Source organism: Kwoniella botswanensis, chromosome 1 (assembly GCF_036426115.1).
Source record: "Kwoniella botswanensis chromosome 1, complete sequence".
Lineage (NCBI taxonomy): Eukaryota > Fungi > Basidiomycota > Tremellomycetes > Tremellales > Cryptococcaceae > Kwoniella > Kwoniella botswanensis.
In genome coordinates this window covers 14,049,715-14,062,093 of record NC_088599.1, presented here as the reverse complement: position 1 = coordinate 14,062,093, position 12,379 = coordinate 14,049,715, and the positions used below count along the sequence as shown (strand labels likewise).

General features: G+C 43.3%; 4 protein-coding genes across 4 annotated transcripts; 3 read left to right on the top strand and 1 right to left on the bottom strand.

Annotated features, from left to right (window-relative positions):
- Nucleotides 1-30: 30 nt before the first annotated feature.
- L199_005304 (uncharacterized protein) lies at nucleotides 31-2,184 on the top strand (the record flags this gene model as incomplete). The annotated part of the gene is made up of 4 exons (XM_064891016.1): nucleotides 31-282; nucleotides 341-428; nucleotides 497-774; nucleotides 838-2,184. The coding sequence occupies 4 exons, from the start codon at nucleotides 31-33 to the stop codon at nucleotides 2,182-2,184; spliced, it is 1,965 nt and encodes a 654-aa protein (XP_064747088.1).
- A 384-nt stretch (nucleotides 2,185-2,568) lies between these two features.
- L199_005303 (uncharacterized protein) lies at nucleotides 2,569-3,959 on the bottom strand (the record flags this gene model as incomplete). The annotated part of the gene is made up of 8 exons (XM_064891015.1): nucleotides 2,569-2,673; nucleotides 2,758-2,825; nucleotides 2,916-3,007; nucleotides 3,077-3,346; nucleotides 3,427-3,442; nucleotides 3,527-3,681; nucleotides 3,740-3,815; nucleotides 3,872-3,959. 8 exons carry the CDS (start codon nucleotides 3,957-3,959, stop codon nucleotides 2,569-2,571), a joined length of 870 nt encoding a protein of 289 aa, XP_064747087.1.
- A 452-nt stretch (nucleotides 3,960-4,411) lies between these two features.
- On the top strand, nucleotides 4,412-5,145 carry L199_005302 (uncharacterized protein; the record flags this gene model as incomplete). The annotated part of the gene is made up of 4 exons (XM_064891014.1): nucleotides 4,412-4,450; nucleotides 4,523-4,588; nucleotides 4,742-4,846; nucleotides 5,077-5,145. 4 exons carry the CDS (start codon nucleotides 4,412-4,414, stop codon nucleotides 5,143-5,145), a joined length of 279 nt encoding a protein of 92 aa, XP_064747086.1.
- A 2,969-nt stretch (nucleotides 5,146-8,114) lies between these two features.
- L199_005301 (uncharacterized protein) lies at nucleotides 8,115-11,905 on the top strand (the record flags this gene model as incomplete). The annotated part of the gene is made up of 8 exons (XM_064891013.1): nucleotides 8,115-8,227; nucleotides 8,293-8,408; nucleotides 8,479-9,365; nucleotides 9,427-9,618; nucleotides 9,672-9,785; nucleotides 9,845-10,289; nucleotides 10,348-11,594; nucleotides 11,672-11,905. The coding sequence occupies 8 exons, from the start codon at nucleotides 8,115-8,117 to the stop codon at nucleotides 11,903-11,905; spliced, it is 3,348 nt and encodes a 1,115-aa protein (XP_064747085.1).
- Between the last annotated feature and the right edge of the window lie 474 nt (nucleotides 11,906-12,379).

Below are 12,379 nucleotides of genomic sequence, written 5' to 3'. Positions count from 1 at the left end.
ATTATATTTACTGCACTTACACCAGTGTCAATGGACCCACCCCAAACGCCGTGGGTGGGCCTACCACCCTTTCAAGACGAAGATGAATCGCTGTTGATAAATGCCCAGCCGATATTCGAGGATAGTTTCAGTATGACCAAGGGAGATGGAGATGGGCTGGAAGGTTGGGTGGAAAGTGTTACTGGGGATGCCAGGCAGACGAAATGGGATATGGTGGACCAATCGTTGGATTTGGGAGATTATGTACCCGAGGAAGAGGAACATATACAACAAAGTATCGTCGTGCGGCAGCAGACATCAATTAGAGAGGATGGAGATATTAGGGCAGGAAAACATACAGGCCATGACAACTATAAACAACAGGCAGACATCCCATAAGAGAGTAGGAAGTCAATCACTTATACCAATAGCTGGACCATCGAAGAAGAGTGAGCTTGTCGGAACATCTAACGCATCCTATGCAAGTGAAACTCATAATGATTATTGTCTGAAATAGCCAAACCACCCATTGCCAAAGAGAAGATCGATGATCTGTATACACGTCGACTGAGCGATTCAGTTCGACGAAATTCAACTACCAATGTTCAAAATCTACATGCTTCCCTTACAAGCACTCAATTTCAATCGCATATCCCACAAGCCCAAGCTTCTTCTTCGAATCTCCATAAAATGCAAGAAACCTCAAGTTCGAGGCCGAAAGCTAGTCTACATATTCCCCCTGCGTCAAATGAGAAGAAAGAAGTTAGAGGATTTGGTGCGGATGGTCATATACAGGTAGGTCTCATCAAGATCATCGGTATCTGGCGGATGAGCTGATAGCTTGATTGTTTTTTATAGAAACATACCTCATTTGGTCGTATTCCGCAAATCCAAGAGAAGACATCGTCAAGAGGTCTGACCAAATCGAACAACATCCAGCCTTCTCGACAACCTTCTATCGAGACTTCATCTACCTCTGGAGATATCCCTCGGCGGGGTGGGAGTGCAGACCAAGATGGAGTCCAAACTTTCTCAAATCAACTAGCCACTCAACATTTACTTTCCGTAGCAGATCACGAAAAGTTCACAGCTCATCGTCAACCCTCACCATTCTCACTTGCATCAACTACATCGGAAATGTCATCTTCACATACATATACTTCCGAAATTAAAGATTTGAGTGCCGGTTCGAGAAGATCATCGATGTTTGAAAAAGTAGTTGGGTTCTTGTCGAACCTGCTCACTCGATCTATCTCATCAAGCTCACTGAGAGATGAAGTATCATCCTGCCGAGCGGATCAAGGAGTAGAAGGTGAAGAAGATGACGCGACGGTCACTTTAAAATATGATATCGATCAGGAAGAGGATATAGCTGTCGTATTTGATAACGAGCATCAAGAGGAACAGGAAGCAAGAGAACATCGCCTGGAGCTAAATACAGAGAAAAGGCTTCCTCTGAATAAAGCTGAATCATCAACCAATCGAGTCAGTGCTAAGCATATCTATTCAATCGTTCCTCTCCCCAAACCCATCCGGTTCTCTCGACCTCTCCACATCCGACCCAAACCTAATTTCAAAGCCCAAACTACCTTCATGGTACATCCTAAATCCAAACCACTTCAACCTTCTCGATCGGCCAATACCAACGTATCATCTTCGTCCTCAAATGTTTCAAAAGGTTCAACATCAACCGACAAACAACCTTTTGTTGTTACATCGACTGGGACGAGATCAACTATCAATCGTCCAACAACCAAATCTGCTTTCGCCTCTGCTGCATTAGCTAAACTTCCTCCACCGGGTAAAGGTCACTCTACCTCTTTATCTACTCAACCGGTCATTGTCAAATCCACAGAGAGAGTCAGGGATTTGAAAGAGAGGAAAAGTGTGTTCGAAAGATTATCTAAACCGAATCCAAATTCCAATCCAATAAACAAAAACCACGTCGCTCATCTCAGACCTAGTAGAGCAAGGATGAACTTGACTGTACCTATCAGAGGACATACACCTGGTAAAGCAAGTGATATAAGATCAAAACAGAGGGCTAAACTCGACGCAATCGTCAATGAGGACATCAAAGAAAAGGAAAAACAACAAGAAGAACTTAAGAAACGAAAGGAACAAGAGGAAGAGGAGGAGTATATGAGGAGAAGGAAAGAAACTGTCATTTGGGCGAAACCTGTTCCAGATATGTATAAAAGGTGATTTTTGATTGGGCTTGAAAAAGTGTATAAATTGGAAAGGATATTTGATGAGTGTTTTTTTGGTAGATATTCGTAGCGTGATAGTTGTAAACTGTATTTAGGCTTATACTACTTGTTGTTACATATCTAATTTGTTACTTTGTCATGACACCGATATTGGCTGCTTGTTGATATGCATCAGATAGTTTTCCATGTTCAAGTTGAAAGAAATCGGATGCGCCTCATCGTTGTTAGCTCAACGATATGAATATTGGAGTTATACTTTACATCAAACAAAAACCTAAGTTATACCAACAAGCAAAAGGCATATATACCTGATCGACTCTGATAGTATGGAGATACGAATAATTCGTCCAATTGATTATCCATTCACTAACCATAACAACTACAACTTCCCTTTGATCAAACCCTTCACGCTGTCTGGATCTAACAAAGATTGTGGATAAGGTAAAGATAATTGTCTAATATGATTTTCACCTCCGTCTACCGCCTATATTAGTAAGTTCAGTCATCGTTATGATCAGCTCATAGACATAGTTCGTGTCTGTACTATACGTATTTTGACCTCACTTACCAGAACAGTTCCTGTTATCCAATTGGCAGCTGGGGAGAACAAGAACAGAGCTGCATTTGCTATATCGGCTACACCGTATCATATCATTTGATGTGAGATTCAAACACAATGTCGATATAGCAGAATCATGAGTTGAATTTTTTAGGTACACCACTTACAGGTATCTCCCATTCTACCTAGTGGTATATCATTCTGAGCCTGCCATCCTTTAGGGGTCAACCTTGACATTCCTTCGGTATTTCCTATTGGCCTATATATCCCAAACAAGACAAATCATTAGTTGTGGTCCATACAATTAGTGAGGTAATTATGCACGCACCCAGGTGCAACTACATTACTCCTTACTCCCCTTGGACCTTCCTCAACAGCTAAGACGTTACTGAGGGCATCGACCCCTGCTTTAGCAGCAGATACATGAGCCTGGTAAGGTAATCCCCTGTAATGCAATGTTGCTGAGATGTGAAGGTATGATCCATGACTCTCGCGGACGTATGGTAAAGTAGCTTTTATGGTGTTGTATGTACCCAGGAGATCGATATCGACAACCGCTTTGAAAGCGTTGGAAGAGAGGGATGTGATCGGCGCGAGACTAGAAGGATCATACAGTCAGTACTTGATGCTATTGCGGATCGAACAACTTCAATCCCAGATATGAGGGATTTTACTTACAAGTTACCAGCGGCACCTTGAGTAGGACATCATGTCAGCTATTATCTCGATACCGTTTTGTCTATTTGCAAAGCATGACTGGGGAGGTGATTCCACTCACCACAAATGACAAAATCGATTTTACCGTATTTATCTACCGTATCCTTTACAGCTTTTCCTAACTGTTTTGGATCTCTGACATCTGCTGAAGTAGGAAGACACCTCTGTCCTGTGGATTTTTCCAATGCCTCAGCAGATTCTGCTAATCCTTTCGCACTATTCCACAAAATATATATAAGCTGTACTTCAAACAGATGTATGGAAGACAGCTTACTCTCTTCCTACGATTGCCGCGTCTACTCCGTGGGACATCATTGTTTCCACTATCTTATAGCATATACCACTTCGACCTGGTGAATGACACAACGTGAGCTGATGGGGACACTCGGGTTAAGGGTTGGCTCACCTCCTGTACAAAAGAGGACTTTCCCCTTGAAAAGATCATGTTTGAAAGTAGCTTTGCTGTCCGATGCTTGAGATTTGTAGGCTGACATACTGATTGGCCTGCGGATACAAGTGCTATAGTGATAATAATGAGGAGAGATTGGGCCAGAGAAGATATCTTATAAACAGGACGTTGATGTTGTTGCAATGAATTCTACCCGGTTAAATGGTTCTGCTTGTCAACCGGAAACCCAAATGGATTATTAAGTAGCGGGATCAAATATGCTACGACAAGTGGCTCTCGCTTAAATAGCTTGAGGTGAATGGGTGATTGGTGATGGTGGTAGTGATGTGGGGTCCCAGGCAATGCCGCTCGCTTCCCTTGTTGGATCCTTCTTGTACCGAAAACGACGTCAATTTGATGATTTGTTAATACACCCTTCCCGTGCAAGTAGGACTCCTTTGTTCGTTTGCTTTTGGTTTCTCATCCTCTGTATATATAGTGTCTTCTTCCATCTCACTCTCCTAACATCTCTCTTCAAATCATCTACCTCTCGTCAGAATGGTATACACTATCGTCGTTCATCTTCAATCCCTGCCCGTGAGCTTCCGTTTCATGTCTTCGCTCCATATGATGTAACAGAAGCTGACGTGAGAGTCAAAATGGTCGTAGGACAAAGTCGAGGAAGTCAAAGCTAAGCTTATCGAAGCTGCAGCAGTGTACAGAAAGGATCAAGAGGTGAGCAAATTGCTGCAATCCATTTCATGATCGTCCAATTTCCATCTCGTCTCGCAATTCTCCGTCTTTGTCAGAGAATGATCCTCTCGGGGAATATACCAAATGGAGAACAAAGGGGCAGACTTGCTGATCATTGATTGTCAAATGTTATAGACCCTTGATTGGCACGTCATGCAAGATCCCAAGGACGCTACCAAGTTCTGTATCGTTGAGAGGTACGAGAAGGAGTCTTCGCAGGAATACCACTTGAATAACCCTGTATGTCTCGTTCTCCTTCTCCTGCTTCTTTGCCTTGATCAGATTCAACTTATGGATGCTGACCGTAACATGAAATATTCTGCACTTATTACCCAGTATTGGAAGGTGAGCTATTTCTTCTTTTGTCTTTTCAATGTGCAGTGAATCCGATATCACGGATCATCTCATTTTCCCCTTGTATATGTAGTCAAACCAACTGACTTGCGTTTCTCTCCCCGATGTATTTGTAGACGTTCGATCCTTATGTCGTACCTAGGTTGGCGAAACCTATGGACTTGACGAGATGGGAGGAGATGTAAAAAGAATGTCATAAGGTAATGAACAAAGCTCTTCGTTGGAAGAGATACTGAGTAGGAGTATAAATGCGAAGGAATAATCACCCAAGTTCATATATGTATCGATATGACTTCACTTCTTACGTCTGAACAGCACCGCACTACTACTTGGCCGATCAATTCACCATCACCATCACCATTATTTCAAGAGATCGGAGACCATTAACATTCGATCGATGATGATCTTCTTCCCCACCATTGGCGTCTGCGCCTTTGTAAGCCACGGATCTGCGTTGATAATCTAACGTTAAGCTTTCAACAACCTACAGTACTGTAAATGTCATGATCGTCCTGTCCTATCCAGTGGTTTTTGTATCCAGTAATAACCACATGAGTATTCCGCATTTCTCGGTTTTAGTCACCACGAATCGGCCATCCACTAAAGCCGTTGATGATTTGCGTTTAGAGTTTCTCGTAAATCCTTATGTGTACTGTACTTACTTTTGCAGATCGTTTTTTAAGTCAGATCTGTGACCGTCATTTCAGCATCATTTCAGTTCATTATCACCTTGATCAGCTGGCCGTGTTCTCCTTACAGTATTCGGATAGCGTACCTACACAGAAACACAGACGATGATCACGAAATCTACACAGCGATGAGAAACGTAAATACACGAAAAAGGTCGGGAGAACAGAGGCGTTAAGAACGTCAACGGCGTATACCGCTGGAGATCAGCACGGGAAAAAGGGGGGATTAAGCGTTAGGCTCGGTACTGTAATGATGTTTTATTACGAAGAACTGTATTTTCTTGATGACCGAGCAGCTAAAATGAGCTCGTGTGTGGTTCCGACTGATGGATCGATCGATGGGCAAGTAGATGCATTGGTGACCTCGATGTCTGCACGTTTCAGAATGAGGTTGAGTTCCAAGATATCTTATTGTTTACATCCTTTGCCAGGCATCGGTGTTGGGTACAGTCAGAACCAAACAACCATGATTTCTCGAGTACAGTTTATTGTTTTGGGAGATGTCTCATATATACCCTCAAAAATCCATTTAAACCAGAACTTCTGTTCTTCATCCCTTTCTTTTTGAACGTACTACTTATACTGGATTCGCCACTGGTAAACTTGTACCGACAACCTGGTTATCTTCACTTGTCCATCGCCCACCTCTCACGCCATAACTCTTGAGATATTCGGTGGCGTCGGCTTTCAATTATTGTTTTTCCTTTTTTCCCTGAAACCAACAAAAGAACCCCACTACCAGAAGTGATCTAGACCCGGAGAACAGCACTACGGCGCGTCCCGCTCTTTAGGCTCTGTACTACCGCACTTCACTATACCACACGGAACCATCAGTCAACCATTTTTGGAGGACCGTAGAAAGAACAGCGAGAACGACTCTGTGAGAATCTTTCGAGACTCAGACAACACATGAAGGTCATTCATCAAGGTTGATCTGATACGAGTTGAAGAGAAAAGCAAAGAGACGAGGAAAGAGAAAACACAAAAACAATAAGCAATTAAGCTTTTTTACTACTGGTTTTTGCTTTTTTCCCGATTGAAGATTTCCCCGTTCCCTACGCGTCTCATCCATTAGGACCTACTACTATATCCCACTTCCTTCAGCTTTTGTGGTCATTTCGCAATTCTCAATCCGATTTCGATTCCTCGAAAGATCAACATCAACTTTGACTTCAAGTTGCTTGTGCTTGTGATTCACCATCCTCATCATCGTCTTCGATAGTTGTCACGATCACTGCACAACGACAAACGCACAAACGCACACGCCTTCTAGTTGGAATTACAATCGCAACATCACCCCAGTACTGCAGGCCAGACAGATAGATCGACAAATATTGCAAGAAGAGAAGAAAGCCAAAAATACACTGTCTGTGTATGGTCATCTTTAGTTGAAACGGATTAGAAGTAAAGAAAGATAGAAGCGTTATAGCAGATGGAAACTTTGCTTTGTGTACAAAGGCACGTCAAGAATACGATACGATACATTTGAAACGAGAATCAAAAGTCAACGCTTGGATCACAACAAGGTATTGCAAGACACAAGAAGAGGTGCAATTGAATGAGATTGGAATAGAATATCCGGGACATCATCTGTACACGTACTATCACCTTCAATTCAGTACTCAGCCCTCGATATCAATCAACACACAACAACACATTTCATATTGGCACTGATTGGTCGAAACAACATCCAACCCGATCAAATATTCAACCTGAATCTGTTCAGAGGTCCAAGCTTCTGTTGCTGGTGACTTTGTACTTGACGACGGAACTATAGGACCTGTAGGACAGGATCTGTGCGTTTGGTAGTATAATCATCCAACACACATCACAATCAGCACATCCCTTTGGACATTATACCTTACACGTTGAACATCCACTGCTTGCTTCACCATAACAACATACCATCCTTGCGATCACTACCACCTCGGTCGAATCACTGTCTCTTCGTCACCATAACATCCATAACATCCTCAATCGGCAGATCACATACCCCTTTCAATAAAGGCAGCTTTATAAAAGGATACACACTCAATAAAAGGTCTAGACGCATCATATACTAAGTACGGTAGGCACGGAGTAGAAGAGAGAGAGAGAAAAACACTGTATCTTGTCACGAGACGATCCATCTGTACGATTCTCCAATCTCCTTACAACAATCATCCAATCATTCAAGAAAACCTCCTTTGTGTGTCCTTTTTTCCCACCTGGACTATCACTATCAAATAATCCAATCCCCTTCGGACTTTTCGCCTCGGTTTCCCAGACGACACACCATTCCAAAATCAACCTAACTCCCCCCTTCATTCACCTAGATCATTCCATCACGATAACCGTCACAGCAATACCGCAACCATTGATCGTTGACAAATTAGTTAGCAGAGCCGTCCACAGGCCTGCAAGTTGAAGAATCAAACGGAATACTGTCAGCAGGAGGAACTCTGACCTAGATGGCAACTGTTACCATGTCGATGTCAGGATCAATATCAAGAAAGAGAGTAGGCTCTGTGAGTCAGAGAAATAATGAATCCGGTTTACCACCACTGGATATACAGAGTATACAGATGCCTTCTAACAAGTGAGTCGAGTCTCCAGCAGAACACAGGTATTGTGGGATGAATGACTGATGAAATGCTGTGATAGGACAAATGCCCTTGCCCTCAAAACAGCAGCGCTGTCGTCTACTAAATCATTATACCAAACATGCTCGATACTAAGAAAGAGGCTGAGGTGTGTGGAGGATTTCCAGGCATTTCTAGGTGAGTTGTGATTTTTATTCCCACCTATATCTGCTGTGTTTGGGATCTGACTTGATATACCTGATTGCAGAACAACCAGCAAGTGCAGAACCGCTAGATGTAGTATCGCACATGTGTCACCTCTTCCGTTTGGGATCACCCTTATGCCACCTATACAATCTACTTATTCCCTCATTCACCAATCCCTCTTCACCCCTTTACGCAGACTTGCCAGCACCACCACCTATAGAATATGATCTCCCACCGTTCATCGAATCGCCTAATGGAGTTAGGAATTGGGCGAAGCGGCCTGAGAACGCAAAGATGTGTCAGAGGTATATTGCCTCTTTCTGTATGGCTATGAAGAAACGACATCAAGAAGGTAGATGGCACAGTGAGATATGGGCTTTACATGAATTATGGGGGAAATCAAATGGAGATGAAATCGAAGCATACGATTCGACCGGTCTAATGAAAGTATTACACACCGTTGAAGAAATATTAGATCATTTACCTGAATCTGCCATCTCACCCTTATCACCTATCACACCTCACACAGCATCTTCGTCGATACATATGTCAACGGCTGCTATGAGAAACCAAAGGCAGTCTTACGACTTGCCATTCACTATGGGTGGGAATGGTACGGGGTCAGGTGCGATTGCCAATATGGCTGCGACGATGAATGGAGGTGTTCAATTAGAATCTATACCTCAAATACCCAATGGAGCTGCAAATGGTAATGGATCATCAAGTCCGACTACCATGACGGGTGGCGAAGATATGCAAAGAACCAAATCTACTGCGGATGCCAACGCATTTAAATCGGTTGAAGAACTCGTTTCATCAGAGAAATCTTATGTACAAGAGTTGGAAATTCTGGTTAGGTGTTCGCAGGAGATGTTGGATAAACAATTAGTTTCGACTGAAACTAATCATCAGATATTTTCGAATTTAGCTAAGATTTTGGACTTCCATGTAAGTGATCACATCCACAAGGTTTGAAATGATAGCTAATATGCTTCCACTGGTTTGATAGCGAAAATTCTTGATCAAGCTTGAAACTGAATACGAACCTATCCAAGAAGGTCGAGGACCAAAAGCGTGGGCTGAAGGTGTTTGGGGTAGACCTTTCATCACTTCCGAAGCTGAATTCGATTGTTATGGTCCATATTGTGCGAATTACCTGGATGCTATAACGATCGTCAATGAGCAGATGCCGAATCTCATGGTGAGCTAGGTGATTCTGAATACTCAGGGCGTAGCTGATCAGTCATTTCTCAGCGAGGACAAGAGTTGCCACCTGCAGAGAGACCTTGTTTGGATCCTCAACGAGAATTACAGGCTTTCATGATCAAACCTATTCAGAGGATCACCAAATATGGATTATTGTTGGATGTAAGTGTATAGCTGAGATCAGGGAGCACCTTTCTCATGCTGACCAAATATGATATCAGGCCATCTTACATGCTACCGCCAAGCACGAATACCCTTTCCGACCTGAACTTGAAGAAGCATCAGCAGCCGTCAAACGTATAGCGGCCAGCATAAACGAAGTGACAGACTTCAAGGCCAAACAAGCTACCGTTAGAGAATTGATGGACAGAGTGGAAGATTGGAAAGGTCATGAACTGGATAGGTTTGGTGATTTATGGTTAGATGATCATTTCACCGTGACCAAAGCGGATCAGCCAAGAGAATACCATGTCTTCCTATTCGAGAAGATGATGTTGTGCTGTAAAGAAGTAATGCCAGAAAGGAAGAAGTCCAGCAAGAACTCCAGTATGTTGAGGAAGGATAAGACGATAAGCAAATCGATGGAAAAGAGGAAGTTGGCTTTGAAAGGTAGAATTTTCGTTAGTAATATCAATAGAGCGGCTCTTTTACCGCCTGAACCAAGTCGTAAGTGCCAGGCACCTTGCCGTCGCCAAGTCGTGGAGCTGATTCTGATATATCACAGCTTCTGATCCTTACGGTGTGTCACGAGTTTGTATCGCTTGGACTGTACCGCATCGACATCCCAACGGCTGGCATGAGGATCAAGAAGATTCATTCATTATGATCGGTAGATCGGAAGAGCAGATGAAGAAGTGGGCTGACAAGGTCACGGAACTCGCCACCGCTGAAAGGAAGAAGCAAGAAGCCAATCGAAATAGCAGATCAGCTATGAGTAGTGGAATGTATTCAGGCTCAGAAAAAACATACCAGCATTCGTCCTTCGCGCCGCCTACACCGAGTGCCGAGAAACCTCCCTTTGCTTTCCCGCCACCTTTACCTGGTCAAGGTAGTCAATTCCCATCTGCTGAAGACGATGACCAAGATGGATTGATTAGTGGAAGAACAACACCTAGTCTTTCCAACCATGGGCATGCTCAAGGGAACACATCACCATACACTAGTGTACATCCTACTACCGGTCGACGAGTTCAGTCTCAACAATCTATGCCGGCTGCAATGCAAGCTGAGTTCCGAGCTAGAGCGTTGACCGAAGATCAATATGGGCCCTCGATGACTCAATGGAGGAGTCAGCAGCAACCTATGCCACCACCTCTCCCTCGTCTGACCTCAGCCATGTCGACCTTGTCTACTGCAAGTGAAGCGAGTTTCGGTCCCGGAGTAGGAAGTGGATCAAGATATTATCCTCATCCTGCCATGTCGCGTACGATGTCCGGAGCTGGAAGCAGGATCTTACAACGTGCTGACGAGGCCGAAGAGGATTCTCCAACCGAACAAAGAGAAGCGTTCAACCGATATGGTCCGGCTAGGGGAATGGCACGAGCACCTTCTCACGGTGTTGCGCCAACCGTACCGTACCCACCTCAGTTGAGAAATCGAAGTGCCTCATCGCCCAACGTATACCAACAACCTCAAATGGCACCGAATTCAGCTTTACCTCCCTTACCACCCAATCAATATCAACAGCAGCAGCAGCAGAATTGGAATACATCTATGGACCCTCAACTATCCATGAGTAGTTCGAGTACGCTGGTAGGCGGTACAGCATATTTCACCAAGCGGATGTCCGCTGGTGGAAAGAGATCAAGTGGTGAAAGTCATTCGACCGAGACGTCCGAGACTACCTCTGATCAACAATCACCCGCTACGCCCTACGGTAGTGTCCCTGGCGCGCCGGTCTCTCGACAAAACAGCTCGGAAGTGGTTGGAACGGGCTCGTCGAGCGTATTGATCAAATTACGCTGTGGAGAGGTGAGTTTAGTCTACTATACTGAATCACAGCGGTCAATTACTCTGACTGACTTGACTTGTGTGTTTTCGGATGATAGGATCAATTCTTAATTGGTGTACCGTCCGATATCAATTTCCCAACTTTGTATCAAAAGATTCAAAAGAAAATACGGTTATGTTCATCATCACGTAATATAGGTGAAACATTGCAGATCAAATGGATAGACGCGGACGAAGATGAAGTGACGATCAAGTGCGATGATGATATCCAAGCTATGATTGGAGAATGTATGGAGGTTGGTGCTAGTCATGTGAATTTGGTGGCGAGGTAAAGTCAATGAATGACCAATGAAAATTTATCAAATCATTTAACGGATAGGGATTGGGTAGGTGTGTATATGTAATTTTAGTGTTTAGATAGGATAGAAACGGATGGTTATACAGTACAGTACAACACTGCTTTTTTGCTTTTTTGCTCCTTTCTTTCCTTGCGTTTTGGGGGAATTGATATTAACACTTATTCATATCAAGTATAGTAATCCTTTTTTTCTCTTCTTGTCCTTTCGTATTTTTTTAGAATGTCATATTTAGAGTGAGAGAGTGGATTATGTATCATCACCAATCGAAAAATAATCTTAACATGACTTGCTCATCACTGATGACGATTTACGAATGAAGTGCACGAATGAATTTGTCATCTATTTTCTTTTGATTCCAGGGGGATATCTTGCTGTAGGTACAGTCAGATCCTTCTTTAACTTAAAGCCAAAGATATGGATACAGTACAGATCGTTATCCAATCTTTG